Genomic DNA, 21,335 nt, shown 5'->3' with positions numbered 1-21,335 from the left:
CAGCAAGGTTGGACCATCAAATCCATTTAAATTAATTTTAAATGGAATTTGAAAATGGCTCTAAACTCTTAAAACTTCATATTTTAAAGCACCCTTAAAGTTGATACTCTAAGCAAATAAATGTCCCTTAATTTGTTACCTACGGCAAGTATATGTTATTTTTAAGTTTTTCAATTACTTAGTATATCACAAAAAAATTCTGTCTACTCGAAATCCTCAATTGAAATGTCTAAAATATCCGCCTCTCTTTGCATAGAAAATCAGTCACGGCGCTGGTCTACTATTTATGACCTCACGTCCGGGAGAGAGTATATTCACGTACCCGGATGTTCCATAGCAAACATGTGCAGAGTGATACGATTTTCTGCATATTTTTGTTTCAAAGGCTGAAAAGTCTAATAAATCATAATTCTATGTACAATTCTTTACCTTCCCCTAGTACTTCATAGTATTAATATCAATTCCCCTTTTAAAAATTATGACATATACATGCCAACGATGTGCTATTAGTCGATATTTTCACCATGTAATTTTTGTTTTGGTGTTGAAATCGGCCCAGGCACGGAGTGAACAGTAGCTGTCTACCCATGCACAGTTCATTACCATACACTATACAGCGATCTCCCGATGGTTTCTTCTTCCTTTTTCCCATGTCTTTCGCCTTCCTTGGCCCTGAACATCCTTCATCTACCAATTCTGACACCGGTAGTCAGGAGCAAGTCTTTGTTAGTTGTTTTTCTTAGCTGGCAACGTCGCTTTCATTCTCTTGCAATTGCCGATAAACATATAACTAGCGCACGTACGTTCCATCACAAGCAAGCAGCGCCTAGAGCAGCGGCTTGGTCTTACCTCCCGATTCTGCTCGCTTCACGAACGTTCATGCAAGATCGAGCCGCATCACTCGCCAAAATATTATAGAGGAAGCGCGCTTGCATGATCTCGTTCAAGTTTGATATTTTACAACATAAAATGCTTAACTGGTACTGTATCCTTTTTTGAGGCAGTCACACACATCTATGATAAGTACTATCATAGTTCTAGACCTATTCGTTTTACAAAACTGCTCATGTACATCTGATGACAATATAATGCATCCGCCTATTCATAAGTGCACGATTTAACTTTAATTCCTAAGCAGTAAACTCGTCTTAAATCTCTACCAAATAGGTGAATATGAGGATATAAAAAGAAATCAGCGACTGGAAAATGTTGCTTCGTTATAATTCATTCAAATGAAAACAGAAAATCCATCAAATATACTCCTTAACAACAACAAATCTAAGCTCTGACAGGATAGCATTTACGTAGGGATATCACTGCCATTCACTCTCACTGAGCCCATGACTCCCGTTCGTGACGTCACGGATAGAGGCCCGACTCTACGTGCACTTCCGGGTTTCAGACTTAGATATTTTGGTAGAGTTTACTCGAATAAATTCATTATTCTAAACTTGTTTTGTCGGGTGGACACCATTTGGTGTTATTATGGGGGTTAAAAGCTTTCTATTTATGTAATTATCTCAGTATTTGGGATTGTCTTAGAGTATCAACTTTAAGCTTTTTTTTGTGTTTTCAAGTCTGCCTAAATTGAAAACCGTTAATGGTAGGGGAATGAATTTTGGCACATCAATACAAAGTATGGCAGTGGCGGATCCAGGGGGGGGGGGGTACAGGGGGCACGTGCCCCCCCCCCCCGGCCAAAAAAAAAATAAAAAATATGGCAATGGCTGACCTCAAAAGGTGACCTTACCCCCCCCCCAACGTAGCAAATCTAAAAATTTAAAAATTTCTTGACCCCCCCCCCCCCAAAAAAAAGTGCCCTCTTAACCCCCCCCCCTCCCGGTTATTCAGCGGTGGGCTGAGTCGTTACGATTTTTTTTAGACCAACCTAACTTATTTACTATATAAACAAAAATAATAACAAATCCCTTTTAATTGAAATTCATTATTGAATCCACGATCTTAAATTTAAAAACCGAGCTATCACCGAGTGTGTGTGTGTGTCATTGGGTTTTCATACAGACGTGCATCAATCCGATATGATTACTGAAAAGACACTGCCTGAATTTAATTGGAATTTAATAATTATTTTCCAAAGATCAGAAAAGCCGTCATTACAGTTATTTGATTTAGATTGAAACACACAAAATATTTTTTTTCTGACGAAATTTGATTAAATTTTCACTCTATAAATTGACAAAGATTACACAAGTTTGTTCTTGAATTTCTTAAAAAGTCACTTTGAAATTCAAAGTTCACTCGCATGACGTGCGAGAAAAATTACGAGTGGAAAAACACAAACATGTATTATTGGTCTTGTGATCGCTTTAAAATCTGTTTAGGTTACGTTAGCATAATAATTCCGTCGAAATATATATGTATTTACTAATTTGTTCGCCAAATGCTGCAAATCCTGCCTCAGTTTCGATATTTAAAGCCTCAGATTCATGCTCCGTTTCGGATCTTGATGGGACGGCAAGCGGCAGGTGCGGTGAGGCGACACGTGGCGCCACGTGGGCCGTCGCGTCGGTTCCCCGTGCGAAGTTGGGGGCCTGCTCGCTGTATTCGCTCCCGCTCAGTGCGTATTACTCAGGGTACAAGCTGTACTCATCGGATTCGCGCTCTAGCGCCATTTCGCGGTCATTCTTAATATTTACATGATCGTATTCTCCAGTAAATTCTCTTTCTTCTCGTATCAAAATTGAATTAAAAGTATGTTTTTCTGATATAGAAAAATTGTTTCAAACTTTTCACTCTGATTTTTCACGATCTTTTTTAAACATACCCCCATCAGTTTTCATATGAAAATAAAGCTCAAGATGTGCTCTTCCCAACCAATGGATTTTTAAAACTCAAAGACAAATGGCGTTCAAGCGAATTGAGCTAAAACTAGGGATACAAATCGGCCGTCAAAAAAAAATGGCGACAAACGAAGTGAGACGGTACAAATTAGAGGGTAAATCTCAAGCAACTGTGTCGTAAGTAATTGATGGATTTTGATGAAAATGACATGACATGAAAGACAGAATCCTGAGCTTTCGAGAGACATATAATTTTATAATATTTTTTTTCTTCCATGATATGAAAATCTTCCTTCACAAAGAGAGAATTTGCGTGGTTGAGTTCTGTGTGTCCCCACTCAACGCAGCTCTTCTGTGATACCTACTTACATGCATGTAATGGTGTTAATGTCTCGCATGTATGTAACGAGGCAGGTCTGGATAATAATATGCAAACCCCACTATTTGAGCTTTCTTTAGTTTCTGAAGCAGATGTGTTAAAAGAAATATACAGCCTAAAGAATAAGAAATCGGTTGGTTTGGATGGGATCAGTTCTTACATATTGAATACTTGTGCAACAGAAATCTTTAGAATTATAGCATACCTTATTAATAAGTCAATAACTGATGGGGTAGTTCCTTGCCAGTGGAAGATTGCAAAAATTATACCATTGCACAAAAAAGGTGACAAATGTCAGCCAGATAATTACAGGCCAATATAATTACTGCCCTGTGTTTCGAAACTTTTAGAGAGGGTTGTTCAAAAACAATTACTTAAAGATAAACTTGAGTTCTGGTAAAAAAAGAAAATGAATTCTCACAGAATCTAACGAAACCTACACTGAATGTTCAAGATTACAAATAAATGTCATGTGCCAAACAATTTTGGAAGAAAATGTATACTGGCTGAGTAATGAGCATAAAAAGATAAGGAAATCAGGGTAGTAATAGCCCCAACACCATGTGTGTTGTCCCATATACATCTTTCTGTGTAAGTGATTGTTACTTTACCAAGACTCTGCCAAATTTATGATGATTTTGATGACTCCAGAACCTTGCATTACACACCATTACTTACATGCTATATGATCAACTTTTCTGATCCATTCCACACCTTTTCTTTCACTATGCAATCGCATTACCAGAACTCAAGTTTATCTTTAATTACTTGAATGACTTAGAGGCTGTTCACACCGCAATGAGATAGCGCGGTCTATCGTAGCACCCCCTTTTTTTCAGCGCGCGCTAGACCGCGCTATCTCTCGTGGACCACCCTCAAGAGGTGCTCCAGTGGCACGCCGTTTTGGCTCGCCGTGGCTCGCTGTTGGGCGGACCAAAACGACGTTGTACCTCCCACACCGCAGAGATAGCGCGGTCTAGCGAGCGCTCTCTCTGGCGGTGTGAACAGCCTCTTAGAGGCTGTTCACACCGGCAGAGATAGCGCGCGCTAGACCGCGCTATCTCTGCGGTTTGGAAGGTACAACGTCGTTTCGGTCCGCCCAACAGCGAGCCACGGCGAGCCAAAACGGCGTGCCACTGGAGCACCTCTTGAGGGTGGTCCACGAGAGATAGCGCGGTCTAGCGCGCGCTGAAAAAAAGGGGTGCTACGATAGACCGCGCTATCTCATTGCGGTGTGAACAGCCTCTTAGAGGCTGTTGCGGTGTGAACAGCCTCTTAGAGGCTGTTCACACCGCAATGAGATAGCGCGGTCTATCGGCACCCCCTTTTTTCTAGCGCGCGCTAGAAAAAAGGGGTGCTACGATAGACCGCGCTATCTCATTGCGGTGTGAACAGCCTCAATGATGTATTAGTGAAGGAGCAATCGGGCTTTAGATCGAAACATTCCACAACTACTGCAGTTATTAAAGTAACTGATGAATGGCTTGAAGCAGTTGATCAAGGGAAATATATTGGGTGTGTCTTTGTCGATTTACATAAGGCATTCGATACTGTCAATCACCAAATTCTAATTAAAAAACTTTCTGATATTGGAGTACAAGGTACCTCATTAATATGGTTTCAGAATTATCTAATGAAAAGACGTATTAGACTACTTCCATAGGACAAACATTGTCGGTAACCCGACACATGCTCCGCCGACGATTGCTCCGCCGACATTTACTCCGCAAAACGCGACAATTGCTCCGCGACATTTGCTCCGCGACATTTGCTCCGACGTCAAATGCTCCGCCGACAGTTGCTCCGCCGACAGTTGCTCCGCCGACAATTGCTCCGCCGACAGATGCTCCGCCGACAATTGCTCCGCCGACAATTGCTCCGCCGACATTTGCTCCGCCGACATTTGCTCCGCCGACAATTGCTCCGCCGACAATTGCTCCGCCTGAAGCGACAATTGCTCCGCCGACATTTGCTCCGCCGACAATTGCTCCGCCTGAAGCGACAATTGCTCCGGTGACATTTGCTCCGACGACATTTGCTCCGCCCAAAAAGTGTTCCAAACTACAAATGCTACTAGTACTACGACAAATGCTTCGCCGACAATATTTTTTTTACACGGGTTATTTTCCTTTTTTTTTTCTTCTTCATTTTCTGAATGCATTTCATGAAATAATGTAGATGAAATGAAATGAATGAATGTGGGAGGAAAAAGCAGTTACCTAAAAGTTATTTCGAATATACTGAAATAACTTTCCATCTATCACTGTACGTCCGATATAATGTACACTAAACACTCATTACATGTCGTGGGAAGTTTTAAAAAAAAAGTAGAGCAGCAAGCCACATTCCTCAATACGCGCATACCTCCTAGTTAATTTCAAACAGCTCATCAATATGTAAGAGCTGAAATAACCTCAATGCAAGCAAGCACATGCATCTTACTAGGTAAACCATCTGCAAGTAAAGCATTATACAATGTACTAGTTCATCATGGAAGTTCTAGAAAACAACAGGGGAGGGATAAAAATCAGCTTTGAAGGACACAAATTAGATGGCAGTGCGAGAGACAACGATCCGAAGCATGCAGTGGGGCAATAACAACGAATGGCCCCCCTCAATATGGGGGAGTTATGGCGGCGACGCCCCATAACCACGAACCTGATCAGGATAGAACAAGGGTCATAGCAGCGCGGGCAGGCCTAAAGAGAACCGCGAGGGATGTCAACAGTGGCCCGACAACCGAAACAGTTGCTAACGCCCTCATGGTAGCGCACCCGGAGATTCGAGGGCAGTTGGGACAGCTGTCAGCCCTTAGGAGGGACGTCCAAAGACAGAGGTATGAATAAAATAATTTTATCTGCTGCATCTAAACTCCCCACCCCTACCATTTGGGGCGATGGATAACCACACACCGTCCTTTAAAAACTCTTTAAAATCTCCTTCAATGAAAAGTTGTTTTTAATATTATTAAAGCAATCACAAATGTTGACACTTTATGGAGAATTATCATTATTTACAATACAAAATCACATTATAAGCCGAATTAATATGTTAGTTTTATATATCAATTTAATTTGACGGATTCATCTTGGGAGGGATACCCCACCCACCCCGTTCAGGTCCCACCAGCAGGACTATTTATCAGGGATCCTACGTATAATGTAGTTTCGTGCCTGTTCTGTTTTGGCAAACATCATGAGTGTCAGGGGCGGGGCTACAGAGGTGTTTAGATACTTAATATACTGTACTAGGTTATGATATTTGAATTGAACTTTTTTATATAGCCGCGCTATGATGGATGTCCTTTCTCTCAAAACAATGTTAATCTCCCCTTCTCTCATTTTGATATACAGCTAGACTTAGAAACACCAAGCGAAATGACAGAAATTTTGATTGTTTATCTGTTGATCTTTTACTTTTTTTCCAGACGAGCTGCATACCCGGCAGAACCCGAATCAAAAGAAACCTTGGAGATTCCTGACGAATGGACACTGACCGGTGACGTAGAAGGACAGCGTTTTCTCCTCTACGATTCCGGGCCGGGGCAAGACAGGCTGATATTGTTTGCCACTGATTCCCAACTACGACGTCTCGCCGTTGCTAGCACGTGGTACATGGATGGCACCTTTTCCAGAGCACCCGCTATTTTCACACAGGTATGCATGCATGTAGTAAAGAAGCAAAGACATGACTCTTTCTATACCCCCCCCTCAAAAAAATTGTCGGTGCCCTATCCTCTCTAACCAGGGGCGTCGCTAAAAGGAGAGGGGTATGAGGGGGTGTGACACCCCCCCCCTGTCAGGACATTGTCGGTGAAATTGCGCTGCTGTCGGGGAAAATGAGAAAAGGGGAGGGGGAAATGAGAGGGAAAGGGAAAGAAAAGAAAGGAAAGAGAAGAGAAGAAAGAAAGGAAAGAGAAATGAAGAAAGAAAGAGAAAAAAAGAAAAAGAGGAACGAAAGGAAAGAAAGGAAAAGAAAGAAAAGAAAGAAGAAAAAAAAGAGAAAAGGGAAACAAAGGAAACAAAAGAAACGGGGGTGGGAGTAAGAAAGAGAGGGGATGTTGGGTGAAGTCGCCGCGTCGGCGTAGGGAGCAAGAAAGATACGCATAGAAAATTATGTTGCTGTGTCAGTATTGTTGCTCGATCCTCGTGTACTATACAAATGCAGAAAATTGAAGTCGGTGATATGTAATATACCGGTCGGCCGGCTTTTCTTTCCCTAAGAACTGTGACTTTTTGTCGGACAACGAAACATTTTTGAAAATTCAGACAATGATTAAGAGTCGGTACAACGAATCGTCTTCTTTCTTTTAACAATTTAATGAAACGTCAAAGCTTCCGCTCCGCGCGGGAGGGGGAAACTGAATTCAGACAAGGAATAAGATTCGAAAACAGTACAACGAATTGTCTTCTTTCTCTAATGATTTAATGAAACGTCAAAACTTCCGCGCTACGCGTAGGAGGGGGGGGGGGGGGGGACTGAATTCAGACAAGGATTAAAAGTCGAGAACGGTACAATGAATCGTCTTCTTTCTCTAATAATTTTAATGAAATGTCAAAGTTTCGGCGCGAAAAATAGAGAAACTATTGTGACTAGACCGAAAGGGTCTACCTCGGCTGGGTGCAACTATTATTCTACAGTTTCTTTTTACTGATTCTAGTCGTATTTTGACTAGATCCCAGTCATTTCTGATTATAATTACGACTATTCACATTACTTGTATCCAGCTGACTCTTGGATCATCTTCTTTCATGTTGATGCCTCTCATTTGATACACTTCACACGAGAGTGAATAAAGACCAAATGAAGCAGGCTACTTAAAAGTCGTTCGGCCAACGATATCTCAATTTCATAGAGATCATCACGTTTCTCATGTTTCTAGAGAATTCATTTTCTGCCCTGTCATCAGTATTCGCATGACACCCTATTCGGAAAAAAATGAGCTAGGGATATTAAAAGTTCTGTTGGTGTAATGTGATGCTTGCATTTCCATGATTTATTAAACGAATCTGTCTATACTGGCATCCTGTCCGAGCAACAAACAAGACCAGGGGCGGCAGAGCGTCTGTGTAGGGGCACCAAAATAGGGGCACTTTTTAACATGGGCACTTCCAAAGGGTGAAAACAAGGCGGAAAATACCACTTTGAGACATCATATCGCCGCATCTGATTAATCGGGGATCATTTTCGTCATCTCCACATGGTTCCAAATAAATATCTGCATGGTAATGATCTGATATTAATTTGCGAGCCAACCGAGCAAGCTTATTTTTTAAAGGTTTTCTAACACTGAAGGCTATGGTGTTATACAAAGATTTGCCTTATATATGATAAGATAATAGTATCTAGTAAATGCGAGCGAGCTTTGGAAAAACGTACCTATTTTTTTCTCCACACTCCTTTGATGATTTAGGGGCACTGTTAAATATGGTATAGCAGGGGCGGCGATCCCGGGGGACGGGGGGAGGGGAGTTACGACCCCCTCAATTTTTTTTAAATTTGAAAAAGTGCACACAAACAAATGTATAGCAAATACTGACTAGACTGCAACACACTTTTAGGCTCTGGAGGGCCCAAGAGTGCAGCGTTTAGACAAATAAAAATGCACAAATCTTCTTACTCGGTAGCTACGCTCCCTTGCATAATATCCTTCAAAATGTACAAGTAAATACAGAGAAAATTGAACTGTGAAAAAAGTTTATTGCTTGTTTTTATACTATAGTTTTGCTAAGGAATGTAATTTTTTAATACAACAAAACTTCAAAAACCTGTGAGGGGGTAGTCACTTCCGTCACCTTCACACCTCTCATTCACTATGCTCCCTCGCACTTGTCGCAGTTGTCCCCGAAATTAAATTATAACGTAGTTTATTTTTAATTCGATACCAGTGATTTACAAATGTTGTTGAAATGGCATGATTTTTCCCTGAGCTTTCGGGAGCTCTGCCCCCTGGACCCCACTAAGGGCCCTAAGGCGGCCCTGATCATAATTTAATGCCTAAAACCCCTGAGCTTCTGGGGGCTCCGCCCCATGGACCACACTCCAATAAGTGACCTCCATGCCAGTGTCACAAATAAGCTATTAAAATATGCTCATCTGACCTTAACAAATGCCTAAATCCGCTGAGCTTCTTGAGGTTCTGCCCCTTGACACCCAATGTACGCTCCACTTTGCTTTGTTTTGCTCTACCTGATCGTAAATACTTTAGCACCCCTCACCCCTCCCACTTGGAAAAACGTTCCCAGGGCCTGCGTAAAATGTAAGGGTGAAGGTGGTGCGGATTTTGTTCTTCTCACCCCAAACGTTTTTGCTCATTACGCCACTGTTCCCTCGTCCCTCGCATTTCGTTCTCCTGGTCATGAAAAGAAATTGCCGCCCCTGTGGTATAGTCTAGGGTATTGTGTCCTTTCTACTCAGGACTGCGCCCTGCTCCACTGCTGCACTTTGTGCTGATTCTAGTAGGGGAATCTGTTATCAAGCCTATCTAGTCATCTGGAGGTGGTCGCCTCCTTTGTTTACTCTAGAGCACAATTTGACATCGGGATATATAGGGAAAAAGGGGAAATTATCAAAAGGGAAAATAATATCAGAAAGGAAAAGGGTTCACAGATCATATTAGGGGGCACTTCGAAAGATGAACTATTCGGTGGTGAAAAGTGGCACTGTAAGAACGGAAAGTAATCAGACGAAATAGGGCTTTTATCTCAGCTTAAAAGGGGCACTTATCAGAAGGTGAAGAGGGCATTTGTGAGAAAGAGGAAGATGCACTATACGAAGAAAATATTAACACAAGATTAATACAGATTAATTACCACATGTCATTCAAAAGTTGATATTCCATGACGGACACACAAGTGGGGAGACGGGCGGGGGGGGGGGAGGGTTCAAAGACAGAAGGGGAGAATGGGGGAAATGAAAAAAGGGAGAAAAACTCTTCAAATGTTTTTCTTTATTCCTTGCTATATTCATACCCCTCCTACGTTTTAGTATTGTAATCTGTTATGTGGAGTGTTAATAGGTCTACTTTGCCTCGTGAAGCTACTTTCCTTTTTTGTATTTATTTAAAGAAAATTCTAGACCTTGCACTTATAACATATAAAGATGGGAAAAAATATGCTTGTTCGGAGGGGGCTAGGGCTGTATGCTGGTAGTAATAATTTGTTGAGGTCCCCAGGAATGTTTGCCCCCCCCCCTACCCTCCAGCTATGACCATATTAACACGGCGCCTGTACACGTGTACATTATGAACACCAGTATAAATTCTTACAATCTGTGTCATGCTCACTAGTTTTCTCATAATTATTCCTCGACTCCATTTTCATGTATTGTTTATAAAATGAAGTCCATTTTCATTAAAATTGCAGGTATACTGCATCAGAGCAGAAGTTGACGAAGGCGCAGTATCTTGTGTTTATGCACTGATGTCAGGAAAGACTCGGGCTCTTTATATCAGGCTCTTCAATGCTCTGATGGAAGCCCTCATTGATAGAGGGCATGATGCACACGCACCTAGGACAATCGTGACCGATTTTGAAGAGGCCGCTAGGAGTGCGGTCCAGTTTTGTTTGGGAAATGCAGTTCAGCTACACGGATGTTTTTTCCATCTCACCCAACGAACTTGGAAGAGGGTAGCTGACAATGGCCTCAGAGGGTTATATTTGCAAGGTAAACATTCACGTTCACAGCAGACACGTTCACAAAGTTGCGATATTGTAATAGGGCAGCTTTTGGGAGGTGAAGCTTGACGTTTCTTGTCATGTTTCGGTTTGTTAATGTTCCTTGGCTGCTCCTTCTCTTCCAATGTGCTCTCACGTTTTTTTTTTTTTTTTTTTTTTTTGGGGGGGGGGGGGGGGGGGGGGCGCATGCATATAAAAACTTAACACAAAGTTCCCTCTTCGAAATTATGGGGAAAAGTAGGTCCTAGGCCTGTCAGTTACAATGTGTTATCAATGATGAAGTTTTAGTTCTGACTCTTGGGAAAAGAATCTTAAGATAAAGAATATATGTTTAGTGTACATGTATAACAACTGGGATCTGGCCATACTTTACATATCACAATTAAGAAACTAAATTGAGAGACCATTGTATATTATCATATTTTTGTTAAATGTCTGAACCTTTCAAGTATTACAACCTTTACCATTCCCTCCTCTCTTTTTCAACTTGAAGACAAATCAACTAGATGAGTAACAAAATATTGGATTGTCTTCTAAGTTCAAGTCACAAAGCAGTACTGTAATTTGCTTATAAATGAGAAATGTTTGTTCATATCTTGTCAACAGATGAGGGAGTCCGCACCTACCTTGGGATGATGGACGGTTTGGCCTTCCTACCTCCTCAAGACGTGGTGAGAGGAATGGAATTCCTAAGGCGCATCATGCCCACCCCTGCCCTTCAGCCTGTGGTAGATTACTTCGACAGGACATATGTCACCGGGACGTTAAGAGCGGACGGACACTTAACACCGCCACGATTCCCCCCCCCCCCCAAGACTGGAACGTCCACCAAATCACTATCCATGATGGGGATAGGACTAACAATGTGTGCGAAGGGTGGAACAATGCCTTCCGTAATCTCATCGGTATGTAGCTTTTATTTCCCTAAATTAAAATTCTATGCAATGCACATTATAACGTGTCAATTAGATAAATATTCATGCACAAGGTATATCTCAAAACCTAGAAATTATTTCAAAACCAAATAGCACCAATGGATAGAGGAACGCAGAATTACCTCAGGACGCACGCAGAATTACCTCAGGACGCAATTTTATTTGAAAATGGGAAAGACATGAGCATGACCATGAGCATGAACATAAGCATGAAAGAAGATGTCATGAAACTTGTAATCAAAATCAAAGTATCAAATAATAAGGGAGTTTACAGATATCACATGGTACAAATGACCCCAAATATCCACAGATCGTTTACACATGGAGAAGTTCCACTTTGAGCATCTTAGAATAATAACTGCAAAGTCCTAGATGTGCTTCATGAATACCTTTTGTTTGACCTCTTGAAAAGAATACTTCCACCTGCGTATCATAGAATGTACCGTTGTTGCATAAATGAATAATATTACATAACTTTCTTGAGCGCATTTCCAGTATTCATCTCTGTGGGTTTTACCATTTTGGTACAAATGACCTTTATCTACCCATGCGCAGATTGTTTCTGTAAACTCCCTTATTCTATGGTATTTTGCCTTGATATTCATGCAGTTGCCCTCAGGGGCGTCGCTAGACCTTTTTCAGTGGGGGGGGGGGGGGGGTGTGTAGAGGCCAACGATTACCGACAAAACTAGCCACCAATTACCGACAAAATTAAATGTCCCAATATCTACAAATTTAGCGCTATAGACCCGGGGCCGAAGGCTAAATTGTTTTTCCTATGGATTATCTATAGTACTTGCATATGCGCAAATGGTCATTTTCCTCGACGACATAAATATACGAATGATTTTGTCAACTTAGTCAGCATCATAGCTATATATTTTAATGCAGGCGCGGAGCTAGGATCTTATTTTAGGGAGGGGCGCTGGTGAGTAAGCGAATCACCTTTGCGCGCTCATTAGGGGGTGTGGGTGGTAGGCCTCCCGCGCAAAGCGCGGAAGCTTAGACGTTACCTTAAATTATTAGGAAAAGAAGACGATTCGGTGTACTGTTCTCGACTCTTAATCCTTATCTGAATTCAGTTCTCCCGCGAAGCGCGGAAGTTTTGACGTTTCATTAAATTATTAGAGAAAGAAGACGATTCGTTGCACCGTTTTCGACTCTTTGTCAGGAAAGAAATTTATTTGTTTCGCTCTTTGGTCTGGAGTGTTCTTTGTTAAGGTCAGGTGAAGATGTTAAGGTCAGATGTTTTCTTTTCAGGCCAAGATGTATTGTTCCCTATGAATAGGCCTGGGGGAAGTCATTAATTCAGTGTACATGTTTTATCTGTTGTTTAGCACACATTTAGGAAGCCTCTTTTCAATACAAGTATTTTCCTTTGTAAGATCATTTCCTCTCCAAATATTTGTAGTCATGTTTTTAGAATTTACTTAGTAACCGTAGGGTATATCACTATGAACATGACAGACAATGAAAGCGGACAAATATACAGTTCCTCAGGTAGACAAAGGAACATCCCTTCACTGCTATTATGTAAAATGTGTAGAACAGGTGAATATGCATGTGACACCTGTTCTACACATTTTTACATAATAGCAGTGAAGGGATGTCCCTTTGTTTACCTGAGGAACTGTATATTTTGTCCGCTTTCATTGTCTGTCATGTTCATAGTGTATTAAGAGGTGGATTTTCTGCAATCGAGGAGAACCACCTAAGCTATAATAGACTTAACGTCATGTTAGAAGTCGGCAATTAAAGTCAATATCTGAGGGTAATTCCACGTCGGGACGAGAGGCTAGCTCAACTGCCACCCGGTTCTCCATAGCTTTCGTCGGGGGCTAGCTCTTGTCTGGGATCAGGACGCACACCATCGTATCTCAGTCTGCGGAGGTCAAGAATCCGGAGCGACTACCGGGGCCAAGTGGAGCAAAGACGCCGTCTGCGGAGGCCAGGGCCAAGTGGACGACACGAGCTGTGACCGGCGTCGATGTCAGACGGGAAACTACCCATCCAGAATTATTTTGTTAAAGATAAGTTTAATTACATACTGTATTATTATTGAAGCCAAAACAAAGTGTGTGAAACAGGAGAAATGATTAGAAATTAAACGTTACAATTTAACTTTAATTAACAAGCTCTATTTCCCTTTATTCTGAGTGTCCGTAGCAATAATAAAAAACAAAAAAAAGTCTCTCACGTGACACTCTTAATAAGCCCTATTTATCTGAATGAAGTTTCTCCCTCTTGCGCGAAGCGCGGAAGCTTTGACGTTTCCTTAAATTATCAGAGAAAGCAGATGATTCGTTGTACCGTTTTCGATTCGTCTAAATGAAGTTCCCCCCCCCCACCCCCGATCGAAGCGCGGAATTTTTGGCGTTTCATCAAAATATAGAGAAAGGAAGACGATTCTTCGTACCGTTGTTGACTCTTAATCCTTGTTTGAAATTAGTTTCCCCGAAAATTTTAAACCTCTGATTTCTTTAGCTGATATTATAGGAAAGTGAAACTTCGAGAAAATACAAGTATTGTAGTTGTAGTCCCTCTCGAAGTCGACACAGCGGATAAACAGTCAGAGTTCGAAGGGGAAAAAACTTGTCGGCCGACCGACAATATACATCTCACCGACTTCAAACTTCTGCATTGATATAGTAGGCCTACACGAGGATTGAGCAAGAATACCGACACAGCTGACCCGACACAGCAACATATTTACCCGTGTCTTTCTTGCTCCCTCGACGAGACGACTCAGACAACCCAACAACCCCCTCTCTCTTTTACACCCACTCCTCCTCTCTCAGGCTCTTACCTCCCTTCTCTCTCTTCTCTTTCACCCCCCGTTTCTTTTGTTTCCCTTTTCTCTCTTTTTTTTTTTTTTTTTTCGTTTTCTTTCTTTTCTTTCTTTCCTCTCCTCCCTCTTTTTCTTTTTCTTTTTCTTTTTCTTTCTTCTCTTTTCTTTCCTTTCTTTTCCTTTCTTTCCTTTCTTTCTTTTCTTTTCCTTTTCTTTTTTCTTTTCTTTCCCTTCCCTCTCTTTTTTTCCCTCTTACCTTTATTGGATCTCTATATTGAGATAAATTATTTGTAATTATAAGCTGATGTGCGCGAAGTTCGAACTCGTTCTAGAATACATTTGTTTTAGTTGTAGCGCGGTGCGTTACGACATCGAACTTTCCGATCGCAATATTGTCAATATGCTTTCTTTTTGCGCCCATTCATAGAAAAAGAAAAATTGTTTTCCTTTTGTTATCTATTAATCAGAATAATTTGTTGGTAGATATCATTTAGAAATAATGGATTAAACATTGCATTCGTTAGAAACTTAAATATGCGCAAAATATAATCACTACATCATGCAGGTATTGATCGGGATCAATAAGCATTCATAATATTATTTATTTACAAAGTGAGATCAGATGACACCAAGGGCATGACGAGTGCAGGCGCGTACGCAGGGGGGGGGGGGGGGGGGGGGGGGGGGTTGGGGGGTTTAACCCCCCCTTTGGTATTTTTATGTGTGTAAACCCCCCTAAACCCCCCCCAGAGGTTTAAAAAAAAATTACTCCCATGGCTGACCTAAAAAAGGTGACCTTACCCTCCCCCCCCCCAACGGAGCAAAATGTCAAATTTCGAGACCCAAAAAACCGATTTATTAATGTTAAACTCCCCACCCCCCCCCCCCCCTTGAAAAAATCCTGGGTACGCGCCTGGACGAGTGTAAAAGGTCGAGAGTGATTTCAGTACCCATGATATTGCCTATGGAAATGATCTCCAGATCAAGTTATATCATTTTAGTTTGCACATTTCAAAAGGTAGCTCAAAAATGCTGGTTTAAACCAAGTCTTCACGATCTTTTAATCAACTTTTATTTTTGTTCGGGTGTCCGTGAACTTTACGTTTTGCTTTGTTTATTCAGACTATATAATGCTTGGTATTTTTTCCTTTTTAAGGGCGTGTTCATCCTCCCTTTTGGTCCTTCCTCTCGGCCCTGCGAAAGGATTGGGCATTGACAGATACTCAACTACAACAATCTGCGCTGGGAATTCCAGTAAAAAGAAGGAAGAGGAGAAGCTATGTGGCACACCAGCACAGGCTGAAGGTTCTGTGCCAGCGATACGATGCGGATGGAGATATGGAAGTGTTCCTTAGAGCTATTGGGCCATCCATTAGGATAAATAAAGCTTGGCATCATGATGGGCAGGCACCATAGTTTGTACCCAACCAATGAATGTGACCTGCAAAAAAAAATCGCTCTTCATCTATACTGGAATTTCTTGTGGATGAAAGTGGAGTATATGGTCATGTTACTTTTCTGTTGTTGTTGTTGTTGTTTTGATATGCTCTGATGTGGCTCCAGAGCTACTTGATTTCAAAATTAATGCTTATTTTGCATCGTAAACATCCAGGTTGTTCATAATTTGGTAGTAAACAGTGGGGGAAGAGCTCGGTAAACAAGGATTCTGATGTTGAGTTTACATCCCGTGTATGTCCACTGGATATTTCTACTCTGAACATTCCTATACTCTCTTTGGATTAATTTTGTAAGAGAATATATGATATATTGTTTGCCGAAGTGTGCCGGATATTATTTAAGTTTTCTTAAGGTGCCTGAAAATGTCTGTTCTGGAGATGCCGTTCAGTAATGTTCTCCGGCTTACCAGTTGTTTAATACCTCCATAATATATAGCCATTTGCAATATCAGTATAATTGTACTTAGTAGTGTGGAGCTGTATAATCCCTTGATGTAGGTATGTTATACGCCAAGAATATGAAGAGTTTTCTTGCAAAAGGACCTAAATCCACTTTAGCTATTTGGGAGTAAATCGAGGTTTTTATTTTAGACATTTTCTTTGTTCTTTCACCATAAGTTTTTCTTATATCTTGAAGAGTTACCATAAGATGTAATCATATGACAGTTTGAATAATCTTGCGGTTATTCCCCCCCCCCCCCAAAAAGAAGATTATTTAAAGGGAAAACAAATTATAACCCTTTCAAAATGCAATCATTTTCTTCCTCAGGAATGTTATGAAACACCATACTTGTGAGGTCTTCATGTAAATCAGATCATTATCTAGAAGGTCAAGAGAAAGAAATTGTAGACATATCTCAGAACATTAAAGCAATGTACATATTCCCTCCGAGAGGATATATTACTTGAATGATGATTCACAGCATGATAGTCATAGCCAGGAAGCTGGAAATATGTGGGTAATAATCAAGAAAACAAATTACCCAAAACATGTTTTCATTTGTTTTTCTCATCCACCCCGTTTAACGGTGCCTATTAAATTTAAAAGCTTATTTTGCAATCTTTCTATTTTAGAGCAGTTCGACGAATGTACGTTTCCTGTTTGAGCTGTAATTTGTTAGATTGTTATTAAGGATATTTACCATCCAACAATTGATATGTAGGATTGTTTTTATGTTATAATGCTGCCTGTTGCATACCATTTGAGAGTGTTTTGGCAATTGTTCGGTTAACAGGAGTAAGAGAAATGTTTCTTATCCTTTTTGAACATATTTGCAATATCAGCATAGATTCTTTGATATGTTAATTGTATTAATTGTATGGTGCTCAATCCTCTTGTTTTCGAGTTTGGTTTTTAAAAGATTCTTTGATCAATATCTCGGATGTCTGTTCTTTTTGCGTGTTGCCTAGTTTTGGAGACAATTCGGAATGACGCATAAATAGGCCTACTTTGTACTTGCATAATAATGCATATCCAAAAAAAAACTGGTTAAAAACAACCTTAAGTTTTGGGAAAAGGATTTTTTTGTGTGTTTTCGCATTTTCCCCCCTTCTGAGTTAGGAAGAATGTCATAACTTTTTTTAAAGGTTCCCTGAAAGGGGGTTGCTCGTCAAAGGCCTTTATCATGTATATTTAGTAATGTCAAGAAATGGCTGGATTCGGGCTGAACATTCATGCCAGAACAAATTGAGTTTGGTCCCTTGTAGTACTACTCGTTTATGCATGCAGCGCAAGCGCCTGAGGCGGACTTTCGTGTGCAAAATTATCGATTCGATAATCCCTAAATATTGTTTATGTACACCTAATCTACTTTCATAATGCTTTGAAACGGTTTATTTCGAAATGTAATTGGATGACCAGAACTCCAATAAAAAATTGATTGGAATTGAGATAAGAAGAAGATAAACCGAGTAGAAAATGATGTGACGGTCATGAAAATTAGGCCTATACAGTTTGTAGAAGAATTAGGTTGAAACAATATGAAGATAATTTTGAAAAAAGTTCTTTCAGGAAATGATAGTAACTTATGATATAACATATCTGCATCATGAAATTGTTTGGTTGAATATGTGATGTAAGTTTTTGTAATTATTATTTGAAACGATAAGAATAAAGAAAATGAATAACACTGTTATTATCTTTATGGTTTAGTTCTTAGCCTTTCTGCTTATTCCCATTTATACAAATCATTCTATTGCAGTTTGATGTTAGTTCTTCATAATAAGCCAATTGCTCTTCTTCCGGTGGCTCCGTGAGTCCCTTAAAGTCAGTGAAAACAAAGTACTCGAATGAGACGGGGTGTTTTACACACTAATATATATATATATATATATATATATATATAATTATAGTAAAGCTACATACACTTAACTGAAGGAAAGAAACCTATAGAAAACGGACTGGATATTATTGAAAATACTATTCTAAACAAGAATGTACTACATTACGTTACAATTTCACGAGAGAAATAGAACTCGAGAGGGGGAGAAGAGAAGAAGTGATGAAATTTAAAAAAGACTAATAGCATGAGAGGAAAGAAAAGAGCCAAGAAGACAAGAAAAGGGTGTAAAAAGGAAAAGGAGGAGCAAGAGAGAAAGAGAGAGAGATAGCCTTGAGCTTTGGATCAGCTAATGAGTAATACATGAAACAGATTTTGGGCGGAGTAATTATCTTTCGCCGGAGAACTTGCATAATTTTTATAAAGGAGCTATAACTTGATTTTCTCTTTTTAATCAAACATGGGGAATAGCAAAAAACGGCTGAGCATTTATTGCACTAATTACCAGAGGAGCATTCATATCTTCCAAGAGGCCGCACTTTTGGATCGGAGAGCAATTTTATTGTTGGCGGAGCATTGTCTTTTAAGGGGTACTTTTGGGGAGGAGCAACAATTGTCGTAGTAGCCTTTGTATTTTACCGGGCAATTTTTGAGCGGAGCAAATGTCGGCGGAGCAATTGTCGGCGGAGCAATTATCGGCGGAGCAAATGTCACCGGAGCAATTGTCGATTCAGGCGAAGCAATTGTCGGCGGAGCAATTGTCGGCGGAGCAATTATCGGCGGAGCAAATGTCACCGGAGCAATTGTCGATTCAGGCGAAGCAATTGTCGGCGGAGCAAATGTCGGCGGAGCAAGTGTCGCTTCAGGCGGAGCAAATGTCGGCGGAGCAAATGTCACCGGAGCAATTGTCGCTTCAGGCGGAGCAATTGTCGGCGGAGCATTGTCGGCGGAGCAAATGTCGGCGGAGCAAATGTCGGCGGAGCAAGTGTCGCTTCAGGCGGAGCAAATGTCGGCGGAGCAAATGTCGGCGGAGCAATTGTCGCGTTTTGCGGAGCAAGTGACGGCGGAGCAATTGTCGGCGGAGCAATTGTCGGCGGAGCAATTGTCGGCGGAGCATCTGTCGGCGGAGCACCTGTCGGCGGAGCATTTGACGTCGGAGCAAATGTCGCGGAGCAAATGTCGCGGAGCAATTGTCGCGTTTTGCGGAGTAAATGTCGGCGGAGCAATCGTCGGCGGAGCATGTGTCATGGAACCACATTGTCAGAAGAATTATCCCTTGATTACGGCGTACCTCAGGGCTCAATACTGGGGCCACTGCTATTTTTAGTTTTTATAAACGATCTGCCTAGGTCTTTCACGAAATGCAATTTGCACTTTTATGCCGACGACACGGTTATGTATTATTCCCACAAAGATGTAGATGTGTAAACAAAGGTAGTTCTTGACAACATCAAATCTTGTCCAAGGCTTGCCCGACATAGCAACACGCAATGTATGCGACTGGATTCCAAGTAATTCAGTTCATTCATTAATAACAGGTTAATGAAATAACTCGTCACTAGGTCCACAGGAAAGAAACACCATGAATATGAATATGTTTGTAAAACCAAGGAGTTTTAAGAGCTGGAGTCATACATGTATCTAGCTCATTCCCTTTGTACCATCTTCGATGCCGCCAGGAGAAAATATGTCAGGAGTGTGCTTAACTGGATTTTCCTTGCAGATACGTAGGCAAAATTCCTGCCTAAATAGCTGCAAACTAACGGGCCACTTTCAAAGGTAAATATGCTTTTGTAATGATAATTACTTTTCGCTACTACTCGTCTGATAATACGAGCAGTACACAGTGCCCACACATAAAAAGTAAAACGTAAATTTCATTTAATTTGTACATGCACTTCAGGGAATCTAAGTAGGGTGAAATTGCATTACATTATTGATTTATGTCCTGTCATGTCATTACTCTCCTGAGATTCATATCTTTTTTCATTTCAAACCAAAATATCACATATACCAACTGAAGGAGAAATTGAGGCGGGCCGAAAAAAGGAAGGGCGGGCGAGAAACCACGTCTATGGAGAAACTAGGAAGTAGTTTTAATTGACCTCATCTTCAATAAGTCACTGCAAAATTAGGCTGGCAGAAGAAAACAAAAAGATTTTTGTGATTTTCGATACGCCATTGGAATGCAGAAGACAAAGCCTTTAAGAGCCTGAGGTAGACATAGCTGGAACGTGTGGGTGTTGTTTGACACCCCCTCAAAAAAAAATCCTGAAATCTTGTCAACTATTAGGGACTTTTAGATTTACACGACGAGAGCGTGGACTACCGCGTGTGACATTGTGTTAAGGATGTCACACGTGGCGGTCCACGTTCTCGTCGTGTAAATCTAAAAGTCCCTATTAATGTTCCTGCTACTACCGCTCTCATTCTCTCTCTCTCTATCTCTATCTCCCTCTGTATGTATCTCTCTCTCTCTCTCTCTGCATGTCTCTCTCATTCTCGCTCTCATTCTCTCTCTCTCTCTCCCTCTGTATGTATGTCTCTCTCTGTCTGTCTATGCATGTCTCTCTTATTCTCGCTCTCATTCTCTCTCTCTCTCTCTCTCCCTCTGTATGTATGTCTCGCTTTGTCTCTCTATGCATGTCTTTCTCATTCTCTCTCTCATTCTCTTTTTTTTTTCTCTCTCTCTCCCTCTGTATGTATGTCTGTCTCTGTCTCTGGCTCTCTCCCTCTTTGTCCCCCTCTCTCTCTTTCTCTCCAAATTGTCACCCCTATGTTATGGCCCATGTTACTTATTACCTTTTTTCCTTTTCTCCCTCTGTCTCGGTCAATAATCTTTCAACCCCTCTCTCTCTCTCTAATACCCATTTCTTACCCCTCCCCCTCAAATTTGCCTCATCAACAAGTGGGAAGCTCTAGAGTCTAGAGGGAACTAACTTGAAAGATTCTTTGGGGTCTGCGTCACAGGCACGTAGCCAAGGAGGGGGGGGGGGGGGGGGGGGGATTGGTTGAACTTT

At 41.1% G+C, this 21,335-nt stretch overlaps 1 protein-coding gene across 2 annotated transcripts; it reads left to right on the top strand.

Moving 5' to 3' along the window:
• The first annotated feature begins 5,510 nt into the window (after positions 1-5,510).
• LOC115921544 lies at positions 5,511-18,171 on the top strand. Of its 2 annotated transcripts, XM_030979039.1 has the most exons (5): positions 5,511-6,016; positions 6,608-6,836; positions 10,545-10,845; positions 11,463-11,761; positions 15,736-18,171. In XM_030979039.1, the coding sequence occupies exons 1-5, from the start codon at positions 5,811-5,813 to the stop codon at positions 15,793-15,795; spliced, it is 1,095 nt and encodes a 364-aa protein (XP_030834899.1). In that variant the 5' UTR covers positions 5,511-5,810; the 3' UTR covers positions 15,796-18,171. The 2 variants fall into 2 exon arrangements, with proteins under 2 accessions (XP_030834899.1, XP_030834898.1); XM_030979038.1 differs by lacking the exon at positions 15,736-18,171 and having other exon boundaries at positions 11,463-12,054.
• Positions 18,172-21,335: the final 3,164 nt, after the last annotated feature.

This window comes from Strongylocentrotus purpuratus, unplaced genomic scaffold, assembly GCF_000002235.5.
Source record: "Strongylocentrotus purpuratus isolate Spur 01 unplaced genomic scaffold, Spur_5.0 spur5_scaffold_10, whole genome shotgun sequence".
Lineage (NCBI taxonomy): Eukaryota > Metazoa > Echinodermata > Echinoidea > Camarodonta > Strongylocentrotidae > Strongylocentrotus > Strongylocentrotus purpuratus.
This window is presented reverse-complemented; position numbering and strand designations above follow the sequence as displayed.

Excerpts from the sequence above, each read along its gene's own strand:
- LOC115921544 (XM_030979038.1), top strand. The coding sequence starts at position 5,811 with ATGGCGGCGACGCCCCATAACCACGAACCTGATCAGGATAGAACAAGG. Across the intron at positions 6,017-6,607 it reads AGGGACGTCCAAAGACAGAG|ACGAGCTGCATACCCGGCAG; the intron begins GTATGAATAAAA and ends CTTTTTTTCCAG. Across the intron at positions 10,846-11,462 it reads CAGAGGGTTATATTTGCAAG|ATGAGGGAGTCCGCACCTAC; the intron begins GTAAACATTCAC and ends TCTTGTCAACAG.